The 26,787-nt window shown below is 37.8% G+C and overlaps 1 protein-coding gene across 1 annotated transcript; it reads left to right on the top strand.

Annotated features, from left to right (window-relative positions):
- The first annotated feature begins 107 nt into the window (after positions 1–107).
- Positions 108–26,226, top strand: slc2a1b (solute carrier family 2 member 1b). Its single transcript, XM_059329045.1, has 10 exons — positions 108–443; positions 12,470–12,565; positions 17,917–18,077; positions 19,562–19,802; positions 19,894–20,056; positions 20,250–20,437; positions 20,627–20,731; positions 21,014–21,115; positions 21,225–21,428; positions 22,183–26,226. Exons 1-10 carry the CDS (start codon positions 429–431, stop codon positions 22,381–22,383), a joined length of 1,476 nt encoding a protein of 491 aa, XP_059185028.1. The 5' UTR covers positions 108–428; the 3' UTR covers positions 22,384–26,226.
- The last annotated feature ends 561 nt before the right edge of the window (positions 26,227–26,787 follow it).

The following is a 26,787-nucleotide window of genomic DNA, read 5'->3' as shown; positions in this document are numbered from 1 at the left end:
GGATGGGCCTTGGGCACGTACACCGGACTCCTCCCACCAAAATTGCGTCAGCTATTATATATGAGCAGTAACCGGCTCATGCCTCCAAAGACGCTGTTTCCAAAAAGCCGGACGAGGCGGTAGCAACATCCTGGAAGACTTTTACACATTCATGAGGCGGTGACTTAAAAAGAAAAAAAGAAGCTTCTGGAGCGGTGAACGACACGAGCTTTTTTTTTTAAACAAGAAACCCACACAAAAGACTTGAAGCTTTTCTATTTAAAATCACTAAATTGTGAAGTCTGAAGTCTTTTCAACGGAACAAACCTTCTTCAAGATGACTGACTTCTGAGCGAAGCCCACCGGGAGACCCCGAGGACGTTCCTCCATCGCCGACAACTTTACCAAACAAAGAAGACAAAGAAGAATATTTCAATAACATCACAGCCATGGACTCCGGAAAGGTAATTATATCTTGTGACTCATTTTACTACAAGAAAACTCGTCAAACCGGTCCGGCTGTATGCGTTTTATCCTTTCTTCTTCAGCTCCCTCAGTGCTGTCAGAGAGGGTTCAGTGGGTTCACAGTATTTTTACCCATGAGGCACTTCCCCATGTGCCATGACGGCGAGTCATGATGCAGCTAATATTTATATTATCTATGGCGTAGTTATAACCCTGCTGCACTTATTAACAGTCTTTTTAGGCGCTCATAAGTCATTTTAATGCACTTTTATGGCACTTTTATCTCCTTTATTATGCATTCAAGTAGCCCAGTAAGTAGCCTTAACTGGTTTTATTGTGTCGTATTTTTCTTCAATATGCATTTAAAAACCAGCAGATTTTCAGGTAAATGTGAGCTCATTATGGTTTATTTCCTTCGTCGTGATGGTGATTAGTGGTATGTCACGGCTTTGTCATGTCTCGCGCTTTGTTCGCGTGGGCATGATGCAGTATTGTGTCACTACAAACTGCATTTAAGGTGGTATTTTTCTGGGGGAAAAAAAGTAAAAAAGCGAGTTTGTCAGAAGCTTTTTATACCCTGTGATGGAGGAAGTATTCAGGTATTTTACTTGATTAAAATGAGTGTAAAAATAGTCTATAAAAGTAAAAGTTCTGCATTCAAGTGTCACTTAAGTTTAATTAGTGATGCATTTATGTATTCATTTCAACAGCAATGCAGCTGACAAAGATGGACATATTTTTTCACTTAATATTTACTTATTATAGTGCTATTATAGTGTTATGTGTCTTAACCCATAGAAACATACCATAATGTTTTTTAATAAATGTATTAGTAAAAAGTACAATATTCATCCTCTGAAAGGAAGTGGAGGAGAAGTCGAAAGAAGTAGAAACACTCAGGACTTAAGTACAGTATTTGAGTAAATGTATTTAGTAATGTTAACCACTGTTTAAACCCAAGAGTATTTTATAAGAGCCTCTAATCAGACTGAGAAGTAGTATTAGATCTTTTACTGAAGTAAAAGTTCCCATATAAAAGCATACTCCATTACAAATTGCAGAAAAAGAGCAAGAGTATTAGTAAGATCTATTTAAAGAGTTAAAAGCATCATCCCTGTTATTGTAGGGTTATACAAAGAAAATAGATATCTACTCAATAAAATGAAGACAACAGATTACAGACAATATTATAAATTAAATATAGCTATGTTTGGCACTTTAATCTCCTTCATAGTACATGTCTGCGATCATTGTTTGGCTAACTTTAGGTTGCTTTATTATTTATTATTTTTATTTCACCTCCTAATCCTAGGGGCCCCTGCCGGTGAAGGCTATGTATTACAAAAAGTCCATATTTCATAATTATCTGTTTTTAGAAGATAATAATATTTCACTGTTAACACATGAGGTTTTCAGCTCTAATATTCTGTAAACCAAATATATGTTGTCCAAAATATGTCTTAGTAGAATGTTTTTTTTCCCCCTAAGGAGTATCCTAGGGAAGAAGAGATCACTATTTATATAAAATTCAACAGTTTTTCCAGCAAATTTTAATTAAGTCATAGTGAGTCGAGGTATATGAAGGCTTTGTCATGTCTCGTGCCTTGTTACTGTGTTGCCTATGGGATTTTGTGGCTATGATGCAGTCCCTGCAGTGTGCAGTTATGGTGGTCTGTTCCTGGAAATTAAAAAAAGGCTACGTGACTAAAGTTTGACTGCGGCTTTTATAAAAGCCTCTTATATCACCGTCTTAGTTGGGCCAATCAGAAGAAGTATTCAGATTCAGAAGTAGCAATACAACCCAGCTTTGCAAACTCCACATGATGTGTTTAAATGTCTAGTTTTAACTCAAAACCAAAAGTTTTAAAGAACAAATCTCCATATTTTAGAGACATTTTCTGCCATTTTTACATGAAAATTTATCCAAACGATAGAAAAAAGTACAATATATTAGACTTTGAAATGTAGTGCGAGAGTTAGTAGAATAATAATAATAATAATAGTAGTAACTTTATTTGTACAGAACTTATCTAAACAAGGTTTGAGAAATGTGAAAAAATCAGTAAGCATACAAAATAAAGTTATAAAACAAAAGAAAAAACTTAAACAAAACAACACAAAAGTTACAAATCATGCATCCTAAAAATCCTTTCCTATAATATAAATACTTTTTTGAAGCAATGTATAAGTATGGCATTACACCATTGGATAAGATGCATAAAATTACTTAAAAAATAGTTATAATATTATATTGAAGTTGTTGAAAGTGTTCTGTCTTTGGTCATTTAGAAATATCATAGTAGCCTCTGAGAACTTATGATGGGCAACTTCAGAAGACTAAATGATAAATTGCAAAAAATACCTTGTTGTTTTGTTAGTTGCAGCTCTCAACTCACTGCTGACCAAATACCAAAAGCTATTCTTCATGTGAACAGGCACTAACCTCGCCTGGAGCTCGTCTCATTTATAGACAGTGAAGCACCTTGTTCGGAAAGTAAATCTATCTGGTGGTTGTTACTGTCGTCTCTACCCTGGTGTGGCTTGTGGTGACTGTTACATACACCGATGTGCACGTACGCCATGGCTTTCCCCCTCCCATTCAGCCATTGATGTAAGACCAGTTAAACCCAGTGGAGCTGTCCGAGCAGCCCAGTTTGACATGGTGGTTAGAAAATGTCACCACACAGATAGTGGTTCATCAGCTGGACCGGGTTTGTTGTGGACGTGATGGGAACGGTTCTCTCTGTTCCCAGTTTCCACTGTGACACAGACACAGCAGATTTCCAGATAGAGTGAGACTCTGCTGAGGGAATACGCGGTTGCCAACCCCGGGGTATTAAAGCCTTGACCCTTTCCTTCCCAGGCGGTTTGCTTCACTCCCTCTTTTATGTTTTGTTGCTTGCTGCAGTGTTGAGCTGTTTTTGCAAGGCTGTAGTTAAACAGCAACTAATTTACACCTCTTGCTCAGGGTTTTCATACCCGGCTTGTATTACTGTTGTGCCTAATTTATGAGCAGATGGAGTCACGTACAGTTAGCAAGTTACTCACGGAAAACATACTGTAGGAAGTGGTCGAGCTACAGTTTGATTCACAGCAAAGTGATTCAGAGACAGATTCAGAGAAGTGTTGATGCAGTAGTTTGAAATATTAAAGAGGAAATATAGTTTACCATTAATACCATCCCAGGCAAAGTAAGGTACTGGTTCCAGCTGTTTTATCTCTGTTTATGTACAAATTATTTCAACTTAATTTCATTTTTCTTACATTTAAATCTCATTCTTTGGTGAGCCTCGAGCACAGTTTAAAAGAAGTTGACGAAGCCTCTTCGTCTGAAAATTCAAGCCTGTGCCTTAAACCTGCATTCTGTTCAATGGCCAGCAGGGGGCGACTCCACTGGTTGCAAAAAGAAATCTGCTTTCATGGAAGCCTTCGCACTTAATTTATTACCTCAAAATACATTTTCCTAATGGGTTTATGGTCTCAATTGCTAGTTTCAAGTGTTCCTAAATACAGCATGATGTTGATTTGGAAATGATGGTCCCATTTAGAGTAAAATAGACAATAAATCAAGGTATACTTGACAATAAATGGGCGAAGTCATGGTGGCTATGTTTTCTTGTTGTATACAAGATATAACAATGGTGCAGCTGTATTCTAATTATAATGCAGTTATTTCCCACAATTGCTCAGCTTCTCCATCATAACACGCCAAGTTAATGACTTCATATATTTTGGCATCTAAGAGCTTCATTCTCAGCAACAGTAAGCTTTGTTTGGGTCTGAAAAATGCACTCTTATTTTCCTCAACAAAGAATGAAAATGGTAATTGGGGTCAAGCATACAGTTGACCTGCTCTGTTTTGAATGAAACAGCCACTAAACATTTCATTCCTGACAGACTTGACAGCACAGGTATTTTGATTGGGAGCCCAGGGCCAGCAGCCAGCCTCACATTGTACAGACTTAATTGCACAAGCTTAATTCCTCTCCATCCACAACCTTTCAGCCATCTGCCAACTCCTGCCATCCTTAAGACAGTCCAGTAGATTTACTTTCCTCTGCATGACTTGCTCCCTTCACTGTGTCTTATAGTGTAACTGTCAGCCATGTTTTAATGAGGCTTAATGAGGCTTTGCTGCAAAAGTTGGGATCAAGAGATCTAGGAGGGTTTTAATTGAGATGAACACGCAAGCAAGAGTGCATGTTTAATTCACTTTCTTTGTGCGCTCTGTTCTGATCACCGTTCACATGGAGAAGATGGTTAGATAAAATGGTTCATGCAGGGCGTAGCTGTGTCTCTCCAGGCTTCTTTTGACTTTCTCACGATTCAGTTGACATTAGCTCGCTTTATTAAATCAAAAAACCCTCAAACCAGCGGGTGTTAACTTGAGTGTTTAACCTCTAAACATTTTGTCTCACCCCTGGCTATATCTTTTAAGTCTGTTGCTGCATATTATGACCTGAGCTAAATTGTTGCAGCATCTAAAATTGGTATTAAGGCTGCTTAGATGCAAGATTCGTGTGATTTTACTACAGAGGAATATACTTTCTAACCTATGAATAACATTAAATATTCATAGTTTAAGCAGTTTTACTCCTTTTTATATGATCATTTTTAGGCAAAAGCAGAGGCATTGTTGTAGACGGCAGTGATCTTTGAGGTAATTAGATGCATTGCAACATGTAGATATATTTTTATATCCCCTCACAAATTTCTGACATTTTTAACTTTCTTTGTTGTTTCCCATGGTGAAGTTTTGCTGCTCTGTTTCGTCTGTGTCCTTAAGCCTTCAGAAAATGTGCAGAAATATGTTGTTGTTAATCAATTTATAGTGGATTCCCTCAGCAGCTAGAGCTAGAAAAGCAGACAGGTCATTACATCAATATATAACAAGACAATATATAAATAAATATATCAACAATATATAAAATTAAATTAAAATGATTTTCTTCTACACTGTCAATAGCTTTTTATCTGGTCTTGCTGTGGGCTGAAGCTATGTCAGTGTCTGAGTGATAAAAATAAGGCTTTAAAACAATCTATGTGTGTTTAGTGAAAGTATGTGCAGCACTTACAGATACATAAACACCTTTTAAATTATGGTGTCTCTACAACGTGTCACAGCTCAAGCATGCAACAGATAGGTTCTCATTGTTCCACAGTGTTTATTTAAAGGTTAATAATAACCAGCATTACCAGGAAACTCGGACAATTACATGGCATGTATTCAAGCCTGTGATGTTTTGCATATACATATTTGATTTGGAAGTTCAACCTCCCAGGGTTACTGTAGAGATCAGTAGAAAGCTTCAGCTACGCATGAATGTGTTTACCAGAAATGTAAATCTGACAGAAATCAGCACAAACAAATCAAAAAGTATCTTGTCACACAATGTATCAAAATAAAACACAAAATACTGACATGAGAAAATGCTTTCAATCAAAATAAAAGTAATTTGTAAATTTGAAAATACAAAAATTAATCCTAAAAAGTTTTCTCCTTTGTGTACTCACTAACCATGCAGTCCAGGGGAACACAAATTAAATATTGAAGTTCACAATAATTCAGGTGATTCATTTAAATTTAGCCAAATACAAACTCTTTTGTTAAAAATGAGATCCCTTTTTCCTGTCCAGCAAAATTCAAATTACATTAAATACATATTTAAACACATGTAATTGAAATACTGCCCATCTTTGAAACCTAAAATAGAAATTAAATCACATGTTTGATGTTTGCATTGTGCAGGTTTCTTCATCTTTTCACTTAACATATCATAATTGATGCAACTAGTTATGAAAGTAGATAATATTTCTATCATCCACACAGCAACCATAAGGAAAAAACTGGTAAAATATAAAGATTATTTAAAAAAAAAAAGTGTTTCAAAGTTGACTACATTTAGTAAAAAGCATGCATAAGGTACTTTAGACCTAGAAAAAAAGGTGTCAATTATTGATAGTATCTGCGTTTTAACATTAATGAAAGCAGTGTCAAACAGTCTATACTAATGCAGAAGATTACATCTATCTACATTACAACAAACACTAAAAGATAGACAGGAAACGGCTCCCACAGCTCAGAGGAGGCTGTGGAGCGGGGCAGAACTGGGAGGAGTGGAGCTGAGGACACAGCTCATATTGGATTCCCCACAGCTGTGTAAACTGAGACCGCAGAGGTGACGTGTGGGGGGACGTGACGGCAGCAGTGTAGGCCATCACCAAGAATCTGCTTCACTCTGGCAAGAAGGAAGTGAGCGGAGCCGTGACAGCATGCTTCTGCTTCTCTTTTTTAAATATTTAAACTATCCAACATAATCTGACTCAAATTCAGAGAAAACCCTTGTTGGGTGTGGATGTTATGTGTCACGATCTCTGTAGTGTTACAGTAAAAACACCACATCTGCCCTGATGCTGAAAGGGAATAGAGTTAAAAATGGATGCAGCGTTTTTGGTTAGTGGTAATCAAGAAGAGAGTTTGTTATCAGTCCTCTGACCTACTTTATAGTTTAATGTTGAAGTTAGGAGTTGCCTTCAGGATGTTTGCTTTAATATTTCCTCTTTGTCTTTCAATGTATTGACTTTATGATGGCTAAATGTCAGTTCACTTGTCATGTGAGAGTGAAGCATCTGGAATTTGTTAACATACAAAAGGAGAAAGTCGGCAAAACAACCCTTATTCCAAAAATGTTTTAAATCTAAATAAAAACAGAATGTATCAAATTCAGATTTAGTTAATATATTTACAAAAAGCAAATGTTTCCCAGTTTAAACATTAGATATGGTGACTTCCTACTGTATTTAAATAAATGTTGGTTGCAAAGGATTGCATTTGGTTTTTATTGTGTTTTCCACAACGTCCCAACTATTTTGTAATAAGGGTTAAAGCAAACCTAAGACAAAACAGTGGTCAGAAAATAACTAAATTATATTTTAAAAAAAAAGCTCCATCCTAAACCAGCTACAAAAGTAAAATGCTTCTTGCATTTTTTTTGCGAGTACTTCATTTTACTCACGCTAAAGATCTCGATAATTCTTCAAACCAATGTCACATATTTACTTGCATTTTACATAACTGCTAATGTTAAAACATCTTTTATATTAGCTGTAAAAACTGCAGTAAAGTATTAACTCCTAACTACCATCATGTTGACTTTATATGCAGGTCATCAGCTTCAGTTTTACTTCGCAGTGGTATTTGCAGCACTTTGAATTTCCTGTTGATTTTCTCAAATGTGGCTAAACCACTCTCATTTTCTTGGAAACTTTTTCTACCATCACATCCTCATTTTTTAAAAAGTATTTACGTCTCGTCTGCCAGCTTGTCAGAGCTTAAGTTACTGTTTCCTGGTTACATTCTCTGTTGGATTAAGAATTAGTAGATATATTTTACTTCAAAAAGGAGTCACATTTAATAACCAAGTGTGAACTTTTAGTGAACTGAGAATCTTGTTTCATGTTCGTTGAGTCTCAAAGAAGAACTTAGAAGTTTTTGGCTCAAGCATAATTAGTGAAACGATGGTTTATATCAACCGTCATAGTTGCACATTTCCTAATTTGGATAAAACTGCTCTCCTACTTCATTTCCTCATTCTGCTCTATTGTCATTAATCCAATAAAAGTGCCAGTGATTGCACCATGTGATTGAGAAAATGAATAGCGTGTTAGAGTGTTAGCTGGTGTGTACAGTAAATGTTTGCACAGATCTTCATTTTCCATCCTGCTAATTTACTTCTCTCATTCACTCTCATCAGTCCTGTTGGCTGCTCAGTGTTTACCCAATAAGAGCAGAAAGCCTGCGGTGCCAAGCAACCAAAGCGGCTTTTCAACACTATCAATTGTGTGACTCAACAATGACTAGACAGACATTTCCTTGCTTCCTCCTAACACCACATTTGACTTTTCACATGATGCAAAAGAGGGCACATTTGCATGTTGGTTTTTAGGTCAAGGGAGCATTTAGATGGGAGGAGAGAAGAGTTATTAAAAGTCTCTTGATCTTAGAAAACCAGGTGCTGTTTGGTCATTGAATGAACATTTTCCAGATGTATTTAGTTGGGAAAATACAGAGTTTATAGGAGCAGGGTGGAAAATTAACACCAACCAAATACTGGAGGGTTTATCTGTAGTGAAGCTGTAGTGAGTTTTATTTTTGTTGTTGTTTAGATCACTACAAGAAAGATAAAATAATAAAAACCTGATTCAAAGCCACTGAGACCTGTACAGGTTGAATTCTGTAAGTGATAATTGACTTTCCCTTGTTACTGACAGTATAACACAAAACCTTCTGGATCAGAAAATATCCATAAATATTTTTTATCATCAACTCTGTTAACTACGTCTTCTTCAAATCTGACTGCATTGATATTAAAAGTTATGTTGTTTATTCTATTGACAGGCTTTGCAAAAGAGGTTATGTTTATTGGCTCGGGTTGTTTGTTTGCATGTTTGTCAGCAGGATTACGGAAAAACTACCTGATTTTCATAATATTTGGTTCAGGGGAGGAAGGGAGGGCCCATAACATTTTTGATAGTATCTGAATGACGGGGCAGATACATGAATTACCTTTGTTATCATTGCAGGAAAGGGCATGGCCTTGATGTTAGTCTGATTTCTCTAAGTGCCTTTCTAGTCAGACTTTTTTCCCTTTTTATCCACTTCATGTTATCCAGAAATGTCGCTCTTATTGGCAAATGTTTTGGGACTTTTGTAACTCTTAATTCTGCCTTTTTTTATTTCTAAATACTATCCCTCCTACAGAGTGAATTCCTTTTCCTTTAATCAGCTTTAAGTATACACGTAGATTAATGCGGTATGCAGTGTAATGCCCAGCCCTTGTGAATGAGGAGCTTAGCCATCATGTGCAAGTAAACAAATACCAAAACTCCATTTATACATGTAAACAAAAGGTAGGGGCTGTAGCTGAGTGGAACAAGCCTGAGAAATAACTCATGGTGGAGAGCTATTGAACAGGACCGGTCACCGGTGTCGGCTTTGCGGCAATCATCATGAATACTTTGTTTGGGTGTGACTTCATTGTTTCCCCAGTGAGGAAGTTGTGTATAATGCTGCGGTTTCTGTATAGTAGGAACAGTATCAACTCATTTACTTTTATTATTTTTGACAGGTAGGAAAAGGGCCAGGGGGGTTTGGCTAAAGAAAGTCCCAAAATATTGCGATTGCAGTAGTAAAAGTTGCACTGAAACTCATACAAACAGTATGTGTGGAGTGAGGCCAGGCTTAGGGAGGTCTTCTTGTATCTGGGTTAAAGGTAAAGATGTCTCAGAGGACTGCTTGATTTCACTTGAACACACACTGTCATCCCAGCTTTTGACAGCAAACATTTAAGGGAGTTTTTGTAAATAATTGCAGCAATTCTCTTCAGGGGGGAAAAATGTAAACAAGGCTCCAGTGAGGACTTTTCCCCAGGCAGGATTTCTCTGTTTATAGTTAAAAAAGCAGCTGGTAGTTGGAACTTTGTGCTGTTTCTTGTTGGTTTCTAATCAGCAGTGGCTTTACAGAACGATATCAGATCTGGTTGGTCTCCTCATTGGTGACGTGGCCCCTTTAAGAGCCCGGCCCACAATGCTGAAGAAGTGGGGTGTGTGTTTGTTTATATACTGTGGCTGAACGGGCCAGTCGTGGACTTGCTGACCCTCATAACAAAAGTTCCTATTGGCTCAGACGTGAAGGCGGGTCTTTTACTTGTAAAGCCCACTGAACACGCTGGAGTGACTGCCTCCAAAAACACACAGACGTTTGTTTTTCCTCCTCCCTCTTCATCATGTAGGGGAGGAATTCAGGTCCCCAGTTGTTGACTCCTGTTACCCAGGCTACCACTGTCGCCAGGATTACCGCTGTGCTTTGGTGATATTACAGAGGAGCATGCACAATCATTTCAAATTGCTTCTGAGGATTGGTGTTTTTATGAAACCTAGTGGGGGGTCACAATTGTGTTTACTTCCTTCTATAGAAACTTAAATGAAAATTCCAGGGCTTTAGCCTAAAGGTTTAGATTATAGTCTTGTCCTGGATGTTGGCGTAATAACTTTGACTGACTGTAATGAAAAAAACACACAATTCATCTCTGTAGAGTGTTGACGGTCTGCAGCTTCAGTTTTTGGATTACACTCCCTGCTCATCAAATAGTTTTAAGATGCAGCAGTCACATTTTTAAGGAAAAAAAAGCTCTGATGAATCCACTGTACATGACCTACCCAACAACAAATAGCATACTACTAGTAAAACAGAGTTTACTAGTAGGATACTCGGAGAGGGCAGACCTCTACGAAGGCCTTGCCCTATCTCTAATACTTACAAAAGTGAAAATGAAATCTTGAAACTTTTTCACTTAGTAGTCTGAGTAGTGTTGACCAATCATGTTTGAGCTAGCTTTGGTTGCCTTTAGGTAAACAGTCCGTGTGAAGAGCAAGAGAGGCGAAATTCCTTGGCCAAATGCAAGGTTACAATCTGGTTGTAGACATCAACTCCAACTTTATTCTCGTGCCTTAAGGTGCCAATCAGACTGTAAAGAAGGACCAGTGCATGGAAGATAAATAAATATTGGCGGTTATCAACAGATGGTGGGTTCTTGAGATTGGAGCAACGTTGGCTGTTGCAGATCTTTTGTTTATCCTGTGATCTCCAGTAACATCTTGGCGGTTCAGAGGACTTTGAAGGAGACTTTGAGGACTTTGTCTTTGGTTTGTACCCATTCTCACTCTGGTCTACAGGCTAATTCTATTAAGTAACTCTAAGTATGCAGTTGTGACCCTTTGCAACAATGGTGTCCCAAAAGTGTTTTAGATGTTTTATTTCTGCTGGTTTTGTCTGCATCTGATAAAGGAAGGTGACATCTCCCCTCATGAAGGTCGAATCCTCTGTTTCCACAATATAAGGAACCAATCTGGTGTGAATCACTGTGGGGAAAAAAAAGGATTGTGTGAATCACAAGTCTTAACATTAATCATGCAGACGTGAAGACTGATTATGTGATATGAATAGTAAGCGGCTTCTCTGCTGTTTGTGTTGCTCTAAAGTTAATCTGAAGTTAGTCGACTTTTCGTGAGGATTTATACGAAAACGAGATTTACCTGTAAAATCCTTGCTAGTGTTTTAAAGTTGTACACATAAAGTTCTCCTTCCATACTGAAATGCTCAGAATTACTGTCAGTAGATGAAGGAGGCATTGCGGAAAAAACGGGTAGATCATAGCTAGAGGCTGTTTTTTGTCTGTCTGAGAGGAAGACGGAGACAGCGACATACTCCACTCTGGTTTATTAACTTTTTGGTATGAGGAAAATCTCTACTAATCTACTGGGCTGTAAAGAGGTCGAGCATCAAGTGAACTCTGTAATAACAGGAACTGGAACACAGACAATAACAAGTAGACCTGGATCTAACCATGACCTGTTCAAAGAAACCAGTTTATCCAGTTATATCTGGATAAATCTGCAGCAGCTTAGTGAGAACTGTTTGAGTTTTTATTGACAAAAGTTGTCCATATAACTCAGTAAACATGCCTCAGGGAACAGGTGTCTGAGTGTTGGCTGTTGGATATACACACATTTCTCAATCTATTCTATCTAAGGGTCATAAAGTATCTTTTATTGCCAGTCTAATTTCACTATGTTACCTACCGTGGCCTGATACCAAACATCTTTAACATATATTTTAGGATATTTCTGACAGTGCTTTCATTATACTTGTCAGGAACATGTGGTGAGGACAGAATTAGAGGCTGACCAGCCAGAACAGTTTGTTAAGTCAGATCCTGGGTGCCTGGGGCACAACCGCAAGTAAAAGGTCTGTAATAACACCCGGAAAATTGGCATTAACTCCATTTTGTCAACTGATATACGCAATAGTTTAAGTGTTGTCCGGAATGATGCAACTGATCATACTATTTTCACCCAGCCTTCACAAAAGAATCCTTTTGTCCATTTATGAAAATGGAGAATAACTTGTCAAACTGGATTTTTCACTAACTCACTAAGATTTTCTCTGCTCTCTTTTGTCTTTCAGCAAATAACGTTTCCCTTGTTGATGAGTGTTGGAGCAGCTGTGATTGGCTCTCTGCAGTTCGGCTACAACACTGGTGTCATCAATGCCCCTCAGAAGGTGAGTTAAAGCAACATTGTGTAGAATTGGTATTTTTGCAGTGCAATAAGTGTATGATCAGCTGTACACCAGCATTTGTTATTCTTCCATTACTTATGATCGAAAACAAGTCAATAACTTTGCTATCACAGCCAAACAAGCAAGTGCAGCAACACAAGGAATAGCATGGCAACTAATATTGAGTTCAAAATGTAATCTTCGCAACAACGAAAGATTTCTGCCCATCAGGGGAAGTTACTGAGGTAAAATAGTGACATAATGTTGCTTCAAATGCTGCTAGTATGTTCAAACAATATTTCCAAGAAGGTTTATGGCATGTTTTAGCCCCCAAATATTACTGTGTTTGCAGTAAATGTTTGTTATCTTACATACAGTAGATCATTCTTCCTGCCAACAGACAGAAAGTGGAGGGGGGTTGGGTTAACGGGTGAGATAATAATAGCAGCATTCAGGCCAATCAGGTCCAAGGACATCTGTATTAACAGACTCTGAGTGATTCCTGTGTAAAAGAGTGTGTCCATGCCCAAAAATGGACTTCTTCTGACCGCCAACAGGCTGAGAAAAGCTAGACAAAGGATCTCAGGAGATTAAGTGAAGAAGGTTGTGGCATATTCCCATAACAATGCGAAGTAATTGAAAATATGTTTTCATGGCCCCCTACAAACTAAATCTACTGGAGGTTTTATTAGCAGGCAGGTATATCAAAGATATTCATTTCCTGGGGATTGGCATAATTGCATCGCGTGCAAATAACCTCAGTCAGGTTAGTTTGCGTTGGTCTGAACACGCCCTGTGGCTACACAGCTGTCTGTCCACAGGTCACAGGTGTGTCACCAGACAGGCCAGAGCTCAGCCTGCTCGATTCACTTTAACTTTTCACATATGCAGAGTCCTCTGTGTGTGTGAGAGGCTGACCGTCACAGCTGTTTGTGGTGCTCTCACTGTGAGGAAAGGCTGATTTTCATCTGCACGTCCACTGTCATCACACTGTCAAATCTGTCCCCAACTTTGATGTGAAGGACGCTTTGTTATGGAGAGCAGCTTTCATCAGTTGTCTCTGAAAAGTTGGGAAAGACAGGATACATTTACTTACCGACATGAAAAAGACAGAAGCGAGAGTCTCGGGGAATATATAAAAATATTTTCTATTTTTTCTGCAGAAGAAGTGTGCAGCACACCAAAGAGGGAATTCGCACTTTTTGACATTTGTGCACGAATTGTGCAATTGTCATGGATTGTGCAATGAGTCTGCCTAGGGCTGCAACTAAGGATTATTTTGATAAGATATGTGACCAAACTAATCTTATATCATATTACAGTATATCATGACACAATAATTGTTCTGTAAGTAAGTTTCTTCCTTTATTTTGAACTTCCATACTCGCAACAACAACAACTGCCTTACATGAGATTATATTTAAGTTAAAAACAAACATTGTTTTGGTCATTCTTGGTTTAAAATAATCAAATCAATTATTAGAATAGCTGACCAATTGTTGCAGCTCTTAGTTTGTCCTTACTGACTGCAAAGTGGTCAAAACTTACTGGTATTTCATAACATTTAATCCAGTATTTTGCCTCCACAACACTGCAGTTGTTAGTGTAGCACAGATTTGCCTCCACCATGAAAACAACACGTGTTCGGCTTCATGCAGCTCAGCTCAGGAGCTTGGAGTGCCTTGTGAGTGGCTGACTGAGGGGCTGCAGATTGAGTGGGGAGGCGGTGAATATGTGGTCTGTTACACACTGGGCAAGTGTGAACCTGCCCTCTTGGCTCTTTATCCCTTTTCCCAATGGGTCTCACACACACACACAAACACAGAGGTCTGAGCAACGTCACATGTAGAAAAACAGTTTCTCCACACAGGATCCTAATCCTTCATTAGTTAATGAGCACATAAGAGGCTCTAACTTTACAAATACAACTTTTATATAGCAACAGCTCTTCAGATTATCACCAGCACCTCTCCCCTCTGTGCCCCAGCGAGTGATAAAGGCTGCAGTGATGCTGCTGCGGCCTGTGTGTGACGCAGGTGCTGCGCTGTGTTAGAGCGTCTCTGATTAGATACGCTCTTTCAAGGGCCTGCTGCCCTGTCCTCCTCCTGCTGCTCCTGCATGTCGGCCTGTGCCAGAGAGAAAATAATATCCATGTTTGGGAATGTAATCGAAAAGGTCATCTGTGTTTTGTTTACATTGGATTCATTTTGGAAACATCTTTGGGGCTGAAGGTTAGGACTTTCTAGATTAAGTTTGTTTGTAAAGGTTTTGTCTATCTGCTATACTGCTACTAAAATATAGCTTCCTGTGGGCTGGGTTATTTTTAGGAGCGACTTCACACTCAAAAACCTTTGGTAAAAAAAAAAGGAAATGGCCCAAAAACTGGAAAAAAGTATTTTGTTATATTTTTCTTTTCTTTTCAAGTGTTCAAAAACACCTGATTTCTCTTAGAATAATTTTATTTTTCGTCCTGTGCGCTGAATACAGTGCTCACCTTGGCGACTCGGCTGCCAGCCAGCTCCAAACACATACGCTGACAGCCTGACAGCATGAATGGACAGCTTGTTTCATTGTGTGGTTCGAGCCAGCTGGTGGTTTGGACTGCACAGACTATCCAGAGTAAGACTTGGAAGAGAACATAAAATAAGTCTGTGACTTTTTCAAGATCCCCCTTTCAAGTTAGTGAAAGTTTGTCACTCTGTCACCGTATCCCCCATAACAACACTTAATTACTTTTTGTTTCACTTAATTTATTCTCTTTTAGATGTCGGCGACGATTCAGAAACCGGGTTCCATCCAATCAATATTTAAGCAATAAGCCACAAGAGGCCATTGTTTACAGTTATCCACTAGAAGGCAACACAGCTCAGAGTCAAGACTTTTGAACATGGCGATGGTGGAGGAAGCTGTAATAATGCATTAGCAATCCTGGTTCATGACTCAGACTCGTGGCAAACTGTGAATTATATAGTTGGCGTTTCGCCCAACTTCCCCCAATGCCACACAACAAAACTTCTGTTTCCAGGATAATTGAAAGGTTGGCTTGTGCTTTAGGGCATAAACTTTTTTTCTTGAAAATACGTGATAAGTTTAACAGACAACTTAGATGAAAATTAAGGGAGATAGCCTTTATGTCTTCCATCATCAGTTCAGGAAAAAAGAAATGTATAATTATATTTTATACTAAATTTACTAGTGATATTTTACTTGCCCGCCTCAATCGAGAGGTCCTAACTACCCTGCTTGAGTTTTTTTCTGTTTATCTGTGTCAAAAAGCCACATTACATTTACTATAATTCAACAATAATACATAAAAATTCCAAGAAGGATGAATAGTTTTTTGTTATCTAATTTCATTCACGATTTTTAGTTAGTTTACTTGGAAAAAGTGATGAGCAGCAGAAAATTGAGGCTTTCAAATCACGTACAAATACCCTTAAAATTCTACTTTAACTATAGTACTTGAGTTAATGTACTTATTTAAGTTCCACCACTGCTTGTAAACATGTTAAGCCAGAGGCCAGTGAGAGCTCTTCTAAATAGGGCAGTTTGTAAAAGGTAAATGTACAGTACAGTGAGTGTTGCGGTATCACTGACTCAGGTCTTGTGAGTGTAAATCGATAGTGGACCGAGCCTTGTGTCACAGTGTCACCCTATATGGGTCCCTCCATCATAGGAAAACCCCTAAAAAAGCGATAGTGTTACTTTTTCCTAACTGCTCGGTCAGGACACTGCTGAGTTTTTTTTCCATGCCAACATTCAGCACTAGCACATCAAGTACTTATACAAATATAGGTGGTGTTACACGATCGCAGAGACACATGACAGAGCTGCAGATGACATTTGGTAAGGAGAGTGCAGCTGATGGAGGGGTCAGACATACTGGTGAGGTCACAGAGTTACGGGGCGTTCGCAGACGGGGTGGTGACCTTTCTGAATCATATGATGAGAGGTGTCACTGTGACGCACACATAAACAGACACAGGCTCTGCTACTTAACCCTGTCACTAACTCGGCTGGGTGTGTTTGTCAACATTGTCGCCTGTGCTGAGGAAGGAGCAGGAGGAGGAGGGAACAGAAATTTGACACTTCACCAGGCTGGTGAACTTCCTGGTTGCCAGGAAACGGTAATGGTCATACAGTGCTGCCACCAGCTGGTCACAAAGAAATTACTCAACTGGGGATGCTCAGTTATGGCCAAATCATGATCATGATTTTAGTCAATATGGAGATCAGGATTATTTAACACGACTGCTGTTTGGCTTTAAAAACATCATGTAATTATTGTAACTTTTTCAGTACTTTTATTTAATGCATTTATTATATATGTCATGTCTTTCCACTATTTGATCAATGTCAAGACCCTTGTTTCCTCATCACGTGGTGGGTACATGCGATTTGCTTTAATGCTGATTTTCGGAGAGAAAACAAACAAACAAACAAACAAAAATATATAATTTTATTTTATTCATTTATTTATTTCAAATGTCAAAAGTAAAAAATAATAATAGAAAAAAGACAAAAAAAAGAAAGTGAGAGGAAAAGAAATAAAAATATAAAATATGATAAAAAATATATATAATTCAGCTAGATGAGTAAATAAAACAAATTTACCACCTTTGCACATTGGCGTTATAAACTTGCTTCATGATTAAACTTGGATTAAACTTTAAATGCAATTCAACTGAAAAACAGATTAAAAAGTATATAAAAACATTAGCTAAGTAAATAAAATTAATAATAAATAATTTTGAAATAATTAATACATTGCAACAAACTACTAAACATAAATAATACATATACAATAAATAAAAGTAAATAAGGTCAAAATAAATTAGATTAAATATAATGTGTTGCATGGCTACAGTCTAGTGAAAACTCATAAACATATGTACAACATTTTGGTAAACTATATTTAACATATTCCAGCCAGGAACAACAAAGCACACCGCTGTAAAGAATAAGCTGGATTTATAACCCGAGACAAAATAAGAGCATCATTGTGAAACAATTATTGTTTTATCTTAATGATATTGTTTTAATAACTGCCAGAAGCCAAATTTAAAATAAAATTTGATTAAACACCCAGCATTAAGCGCAACCATCTCTAGATAATGTTTTCCTCTTGCTCGGGTCAATACATGATAACCATTAGCTTATGTTACTATAAGAATATGATGTTACCACCTCTATAATAATGATTCTCTGTTCCTAAATTAAAAAAATTGCAATATAATGAAACATGATTCCATTTAGTTGGGAGGAACGTGTTTGTAAAGTCAGCTCAGAACAAATAAAAAAAGTTAAAAAAAAACAAAAAACTTTAACATTTGTTGTGTTTTTTTCTGTGGCAGATCATTGAGAAGTTCATCAATGAGACGTGGTCTGAGCGCTACCAGGAGCCCATCACTCCGGGCTCCCTCACCGCCATCTGGGCCATCGCCGTTGCCATCTTCTCTGTTGGCGGCATCTTTGGTTCCTTCTCCGTCGGACTGTTTGTCAACCGCTTCGGAAGGTAAAAAAGAAAAAACACAATCCATGTTTACAATAGCATAGCCTTGGGCTTTTCTAAAAGAAACACACTGTGCTGGATACATGTTCCCCCATAAAAGCAGTAAAAATAAAATAAAGCTGTGATTGTTGCATGAAACCTTTCAGTTTGATGTAATAGTGAATTTCGGCCTTGAGGCACTTAAGGCAATCATCACTGCATAAGTATGATGTTCTTTAAGGAGAAATTCTTTGATCAATTCTATTTTTTTTATGGATAAGAGGACACATGTGCTTGATTTTTAGAAGAATACAAATTTGCATTTGGCTTCACAGACACTTCAATGCAGTTAAACTCTTGGGTGTGAAAATATGGACAGTTTCTGTGGAAAAATGCTAAAAAATGTCTGTTGTTAAAGACACTGAAGAGTGGGACCAGGATCAATTTATGAAGCAAATGCACACAAGATTTTACTATGATATTCATTAGGATTCTCATTCTTCTCAGGGGTCCAGATAGATAACAAAAAGCCCATAAAAATAACACACAACATGACAATAACAAGCATATGACTTAATAACAGACAAATTAGGGACAAATCAAACATTTTAAGGACACACTGCACTAACACTAACTTAATAAGTTAAGTTTATCCTATATTTACCATATTTTAACCACTTAATTTTGTTTGTCTGTACTTTTTTCAAAGCCACCTGACTCCTTTGACAAATATAGCAATTTTTACCGCACAGAACATGGGAGTTGCTGGTGCACCGTTGCCTCGATTGTTTAGTTTGTTTGGTGTTTTAGAGGATTAGTTTGGATTCACACGATAAGACAAAGTCACACAATAAAACAAACAAGTCAACCGTTTGGGGCAGCAGCAGACCAGCTACTCTTGTGTTCTGCAAAGTAAAATTCCCACTTTTGTCAAAGGAGTCTGGTGGCTCTCACAAGCATGGCTAAGATTAAGACTTGCTTTATTAGTCCCACAACGGGGAAATTTCAAGAGTTACAGCAGCAAGACAGATAGCAAAATAACAATAAATAGTAAACAGCAGCATAAACTAGAAATATAACAAAATAAACGTATAAAATAAAAATAAAAAATATAATAAAGTATTAACAATTTACAATATAAACAAGTAGAAATATAAAAAAATATGAACAATTAAAACAAAAATAAAATATATATTTTTTAGGAACATTATATACAATGTGGACAGAGTCAGCAGTTGGATAAGGAGCACTGCACAGAGAATATTGCACCTGTGCAATGAGGATTAATTTATTAATATATAAATTAAATTATAGAAATATATAATTACTTTAGTCCCCTATTTGAAAGGGTTGCACCTAATTATCCTTCTATACAATCATGTTTAATTCTCAACATGTATAAAAACACATTAAAAAGATGTTAGCATGCAAACCTATAAATGTCTTCTTCTTTTTTTAATAGCTTTGTATGTTTAATTTGTTAAATGTATCTCATTCTTTGTCTGCAGGAGGAACTCTATGCTCATGGTCAATGTCCTTGCCTTCCTGGCAGCCATTCTGATGGGCTTTTCGAAGATGGCGAGCTCCTGGGAAATGCTGATCATTGGTCGTTTTGTGGTGGGGCTCTACTCCGGCCTCTCCACAGGCTTTGTGCCCATGTATGTGGGCGAGGTTTCCCCAACAGCCCTGCGAGGAGCCCTGGGCACCTTACACCAGCTGGGCATTGTCGTCGGCATCCTCATTGCACAGGTTAGTAATTGTTCCAGTGGTTTTATTTCAGTGCTCTAACAGAGCTCGTAAAGTCATCCTATGAGATAATAATGCAAATTTAAAATTTCAGGTGTTTGGACTGGAAGCAATCATGGGCAACGATGACTTGTGGCCGCTCCTCTTGGGTTTTACCTTTATCCCTGCTGTGATTCAGTGCATCCTGCTGCCTCTCTGCCCCAAGAGCCCCCGCTTCCTGCTCATCAACAAGAATGAAGAGAACAAGGCCAAGTCGGGTGAGTTCACAAACGAGATTTTAAAACTCTAATAACACTGTTTTTGTAGAGGTGTAGCATGGAAACGGCACTGTGAAATACGAAACTACACGTAATTTTAAGTGTCATCACAGATTCAAGCGGGCTTCTAAATGTCAAGAAAAATGACAGAAAATGTAGCTTAACAACTAACTTTCTCTCTGCACATTCTCAGTGTTGAAGAAGCTCAGGGGCACCACAGATGTGAGCGCTGACATGCAGGAGATGAAGGAGGAGAGCCGGCAGATGATGAGGGAGAAGAAGGTGACCATCCCAGAGCTTTTCCGCTCAAACCTCTACCGCCAGCCCCTCCTGATCGCCGTCGTCCTGCAGCTCTCCCAGCAGCTGTCTGGCATCAACGCTGTGAGTGTGCAGGCTTAGACATGATCCCACTGTTCACTCTGAGATTCAGAAGAAAAGACTTCACTTTTCCCCCTGACGTGCTCGAGACACATTTACACCAGAGCGAAAATTCTGAACACATCTACATGTCAGCTCTGCGAAAATAGAAGACTCTCCATGTTCAATCTCTGTGGTTGTCGTTCTTTCTAGGTATTCTACTACTCTACTCATATCTTTGAGAAAGCTGGAGTTGAGCAGCCTATCTATGCCACCATTGGAGCCGGAGTAGTTAACACAGCTTTCACTGTTGTGTCGGTGAGTATAGTAGTTACATTTTAAAGTTAATTCCCCATTACAGTACAGATAAATAAAGGTGTGAACTCACTTAGCTTTAGAGATATTTTCCCCCAGAAATGGTCTTTTATTATTTTCTGACATATCTGAGGTGGTAAATTGTCAGAAATCAGTTTGCAAACCTGTAAATGTAAAATGTCTTCATGAGTGGTCAGAGCAGTGATTTTTTTTTTTTTTAAAAGGTTGTACACCTTGTTGTACTGCACTGACTTTATTCCTCATCTTGTTTATTTTTCCGTGTAGCTGTTTGTGGTGGAGCGTGCAGGCCGTCGGTCTCTGCACCTGATCGGGCTGCTGGGAATGGCCGGATCTGCCGTCTTAATGACCATCGCCTTGGCTCTGTTGGTAAGTTTCTCTTTAATCCTTAAGACAATGTGGTCGTCAGAATTCCCGCTGAGAAAAAACAAACAAACCAGTAAACTTACCATTTCCTCTTGTCTGCTGTTTCTTGCAGGAGCAAGTCAAATGGATGTCCTATTTGAGCATCGTGGCCATTTTCGCCTTCGTGGCCTTCTTCGAGATCGGACCGGGTCCCATCCCCTGGTTCATTGTGGCAGAGTTGTTCTCGCAGGGACCCAGGCCTTCAGCCATCGCTGTTGCTGGTTTCTCCAACTGGACTGCTAACTTCATAGTGGGAATGGGCTTCCCGTATTTACAGGTGAGTGGAAGAAGAAAACATTTAGACATTGGGACTTTTCTGGGTCCTTCATTTCTCAGGAAGTTTCCCAGAAAGCATGACTCAATTTGGAAAAAATATGGAAAATAAGAGAAGAGTTATAAAGTTTAAACTTTGAGTGAAGTGATATCTCACTGTGGAGCCACAAACTTTATTCAGACCAGAGTGAGTTGATTTACAAAGGAATGTGACTGAAATAATTTAAATACATTGAAATAAGTAAATATCATTAATTCATCAAGTATAAAATAGATATTCCGTTCCTCCTGAAAAGTTGATCCAGTCTTATATTTTGACAAAAAATGATAGATTTAGGTTTATTTTATTTGCACAGTTAGAATTACATAAAATGACAAAGATAACATATAGTGTAAAGTGCAGGGAGAGGCAGAAAACCCAGATGGGCTTATTTAAAGCGCCACCTAAAATTTAGAAAGTAATATAGACTTCTCAGATTGGAAATTGGAAATTAATTTAACATGTCACAAATGGCTTCATCATCACATTTTTCATATTAATCTGCTCATTATGCACTAAACTGGTTGATCACAATGACATGGAGGAAAGAATAGATGCTTAATTCCTTACCACTTCAAGTTACAATAATACATTTTCAAAACTTTGTTTGTTGGGTTTGAAAATACATAAAGAATCCATTTAACATTTTCTCAATGATTTATTGAGGACTGAACCTTGTTGGGACTCCGCTGAATAAGAGCCTCTTCTCTCCTCACAGGCACTCACAGACCCCTACGTGTTCATCATCTTTACTATCCTGCTGCTCTTCTTCTTCATCTTCACCTACTTCAAAGTGCCAGAGACCAAGGGCCGGACGTTTGACGAGATCTCAGCCGGCTTCCGGGGGACGGGCGCCGCCGGAGGAGAGAAGCACTCGCCGGAGGAGCTCAACAGCCTGGGAGCAGATTCTCAGCTCTGAGTGGCTGATTTTTTTTTAACCCCCTAACAAACTCTTTCTCAGACCCGAGGAGGGACGAGAAGGGTCTACTAACTAGGAGTAGACACATCCATTGGTAGAATAATTTTCACACTGTCACCACATTTCGGGCACCATTACCAAACACAGAACAGCCCTGTGTGATTCTCCAACATGACGTCCTCCGCTGCCCCTCTCATGTCACACAAACAAACAAAAACTCGATGGGCACTGTGTCGCCTGATGTGGAGAGGGGAGTTAAGGATAGATGGGGAAGGTTTTTAATATTATAGAAGATATTTTAAAGAAGGAAAAGTTTGCATCAATCAACCGACCTTTTTTTTTTTTTTAATCTTTTTTTCACTGAATATATTACTGATGTGTGCTTTATGCTCTGTTCTGTAGCCTGTTACCGTGCCGTTATTATCTGGATTTAGAGCGCTGCAGCTGTAGTTCACTGTGCAAAATACTTGTTTGTATCAATCATACTGTAAAGCTGTATCACTGTAGACTCCAGCACTGTAGATGCTGCACAGCTCCAATCCCCACCAGATGGGGCACTGCCCTTAAAAAAGGTCCCAATGCTCCACTGATGAAGGAATAACTTATTTGTGCCTTTTTTAAAGTTACTGAGTACACAAACTGTGATATGTTGGTGTATTGCTGTGAGCATTTGAAACTTTCTTAATTAAATTTATAATTTAGACTAATTTTAGTCATTTAGACTAATGGTAACAACATGGTATCCACATGTTATACATTTTTTGTTACCTTTACACTCCTGCTGGACAATATTTAGTTACACTTTAGTTACACTCTCTGACTATAATGCATTATTACCATACTTAGAATGCATTATAATTACCTTATAGCACTTTATAATTATAGTTATATGCACTGGTGTATATTAATGCTTTATAACAATCTCATAACACATTATAAAGCCATTTATAATGACTTATTAGGTCAATTATAGTACTTCATAACTGCTGGTAACTTACTGACTTTTTTGCAAACGTCATAGTGTATTATGTCTATTATAATAATTCATTATAAAAATAAGTTATAAGAAGTGGCCCTTGGGTGCTCTGTAAAGTAATGTGAGTTCCTGAAGTATAAGTAGATAATATATTATAAGACACTATAAGCTTTTAGAAAAGTGAAAAAAATGTAATTTAACGTGTGCAAGAACATTATAACACATTGCAAGTATGTTTATAATGCATTATAGACATGACATTGAAAAAAAGATCAGTGAGTGACCAGCAATATTTTAGTATTATGATACTTGATCTTGTAAATCATAAAATGCTTTAAAATGTGTTGATTATGTTATAAATCATTATGAATATTTTGGAGTGCTTATAGCCATAATTATAAAGTGCTATAACCTGATTATAATAACATTATACTGATGTTTATAATACATTATAGACAGGGGTGTCATACAAAATGTTACCCAACATTTGACTCTTTTTATTGTTGGACAAAATGCTTTTATCAGTGCAAATGTCAAACTGTAACTGTATCTGAGCGCTGAACTTGGCCGCGAAGAAGAATAAATAAATTATTCATCCATTTTTACCGTGACATGAGATAAGTACGCGCTCACAATCAGCAGCCACAAAACCAAAAAATCTGTCTCACAAAAGCAGAACATTTGTGAGATTAAGTGCCCGTCTGAAACAATCAAGCTCGTTTTGCCTTCAAGCCTTTCGCAGCCTTATCACTTTGGAGCAGGTCGACACGATACAGAAAGCTTCTGTCGCCAGGCGATCTTCACTCACGAGTATGTTGTTGAGTCGAGATTACCTGTAGAGCTTCCGACGTTTCTGTGGATTTCAGCTGTCTGGATGTTTCCACACAATTGTGAGCTGCAGTGCTGCACGCTGTGACAACAACGAAGCAGCTACAGGAAAAAAAGAAATAATATATATATATATATATATATAATGGGGACCAAAAAGGAAGTCGGCCTGTCGGAAGCTTTCGTTGTCCTGAAAGTGCTTGTTGTCACCCATCTCGGGTCAAACTCCCAGTGTTCCTTGCGCTCCATATAGTGCATTATGTGTCATAGGAGGTGGACACACACACACACAGACAGACACTGCTGTGGTGCACTGAAATCTGCAGTATTGTTAGCTCTCTCTCTCTTCGGGTTGTGTACTGCAGTAGCTGGTTAAAATCTACCTAAAGCTCTTAAAGCCGCTGTCTGCAACTGCTGTATGACTTGATGAACCCTTTCTTTTCTTTGAATGCGTTGTTTGAGGAACGTCTCTTCTTTTATTAGCAGCACTTTATTATTCACAGTGATATTTCTTTGTTACTGAGGTTGTTTTTCTGTCATTTTCTTTTTTTTTTTTTTTTTTACTCACAGTGTGGAATCTTTGTTACTGAAGAGAGACTGAAGTACTGCTGACTTGTTGTTTTTGAAATGGAAATGTGTGGAAAAAGTACAATTTGTTCATATCTATTATGACCTTCTATTAAAGGGACAGTTCACCCTGTGAACAAAAATGCATATTGATTTTGTATTTAACATTAGTGCTAGATTGTTTTGGTGTGAATTGGAGATATCTGCCTTGGGACTAGATAGGACTTGGCCTGTAGCGGTAAAAAAGCATTCAACAGCCATGTCTGAAACCATGACCCATTTTGTCAAGATAATCCACATACATTGTTCTGAGCAGTTTCATGTAAGAATAATGTTCTTTGTAGTGCATTTCCTACAAGATCTGTGGATTATTTTGAGTAACTGTGTCATGATTTCTGGAAAGAGAAGTCGCTGTTGTGTTTTCCAAATGTATTTTTGTCTGCATTTTCCTGCAAAGTGCCACCTAGTCCTATTATATCAATCTCTACAGCTGATATCTCCAACACTCTGCACACTAAAACATCTTTACATAAATAGCACTGCAGATAAGAGAAAAAACATGTATATTTTTGGGTGAACTGTCCCTTTAAGCACACATCAGTGCATACACACACACAGGCCTGTTGTGAGTAAACATTGTAATATTCATAATCTAATGAGAACGTTGATACAAATCCAACCCAGCAGTCAAAAAATCTATTTTAATCATTCCATAATTGGTTGTTATTAATTGTATATAGTAGATATTTTTAGCATTTCTCTTGTCACTTGATGGGTCACCTCACCCGCCCTGGAAAGCACACCCACGTTACACCCACGTCACACTTTGTGCCTTTGTGTGGACTTCACATATCTTCACCAGCAAAAAAAACAAACATGTAATAGCACCAAAAGATGTACTCCACCACACAAGTGCTGCAAACGCTGTTGCAAATGTATTGTATGTACATAGATTCACAGTTCTTGGGCATTTGATTTTTAATGTCGCCTTTGTAATCTCCGGGTCGGCGGTGTAAACACACAACATGATGTAAATATGAAACATACTACAGCCTCACATACTCCAAATTTATTAAATATTTAACTTGTAGAAACTTTTTTTTAAATAGATAAATTAATGATTAGTACTGTAGGGCTGTACATCTCTATGACTTTAGCTTCCATACTTCTGTTTCCCTTTTGATTTTATACCTGAAGACGTGTTGAGGCCTAATAATACTATTATAATTCTATTTCAGATTTTACATGTAAGAATTGTGTCAATGAGACACATTCAGTAGTGTTTTCATTCTAGTGCACAGAGCATATTCTAATGTTTGTAATAATAAAACATCTGTGTGTATGTTTTTCCTTTGTTTGGAACGTGAGGTTCAGTTTGGAGGAATATGAATAGTGATTGATGATGTCCTGAATGTTTTTACAGTTTTGTGTAAGTGGTTTAATGCTGAATAAAAGAAATCATGCATACAGAACTGACGATTTTTGGTTTTTAATTTGTTGCTTTTGTCAGAATTAAACCTGAATTATTTGGCTACTTGGGGGCTGCACAACAAGCTGTAAATGACACTGACATTTAATCAAAGTTTCAACCTCAGGATGTGAAAATGTCTTAAACCTGCCTTCTTTCTAATGACCAGCAGAGGGAGACCCCACTGTCTGCAAAAAGAAGTGTGATTGTACAGAAGTCTATGAGAAAATGACCCAACTTCTCAATTTAATTCCTCAATTTACATTTTCCTCATGGGTTTATGGTCTCAAATGTTAGTTTAAAGTCTTATCCAATGCACCATGATGATTATTTTTGTAAATGATGGTCCATTTTAGAGTAAAATAGAAGATAAAGAAAGGCATGCTTTAGGGTGGGGCTACCTTTTGATTGACAGATCATTACTACGGCTCATTTGTATTTTGTATCTTACAACTGTGACTATTTAACAGTATTTTAACAGTGTTTTCAGTTCATTAACGTTAATTGTAACATTTTGGTTGAATAAAAATGTTGTGTTTGTTTGTACATAAAATAAGGTAACTTT

Source organism: Centropristis striata, chromosome 3 (genome assembly GCF_030273125.1).
Source record: "Centropristis striata isolate RG_2023a ecotype Rhode Island chromosome 3, C.striata_1.0, whole genome shotgun sequence".
NCBI classification, from domain to species: Eukaryota; Metazoa; Chordata; class Actinopteri; order Perciformes; family Serranidae; genus Centropristis; species Centropristis striata.
The sequence above is the reverse complement of the archived record's forward strand: the minus strand, read 5'-3'. Positions and strand labels throughout refer to the sequence as shown.

What these genes read in the sequence shown, in the direction of transcription:
- slc2a1b (XM_059329045.1), top strand. An exon ending in TTTGTCAACCGCTTCGGAAG is followed by an intron (nt 18,078 to 19,561) that starts GTAAAAAAGAAA and finishes CTTTGTCTGCAG; the next exon opens with GAGGAACTCTATGCTCATGG. An exon ending in TGGGCTTCCCGTATTTACAG is followed by an intron (nt 21,429 to 22,182) that starts GTGAGTGGAAGA and finishes CTCTCCTCACAG; the next exon opens with GCACTCACAGACCCCTACGT.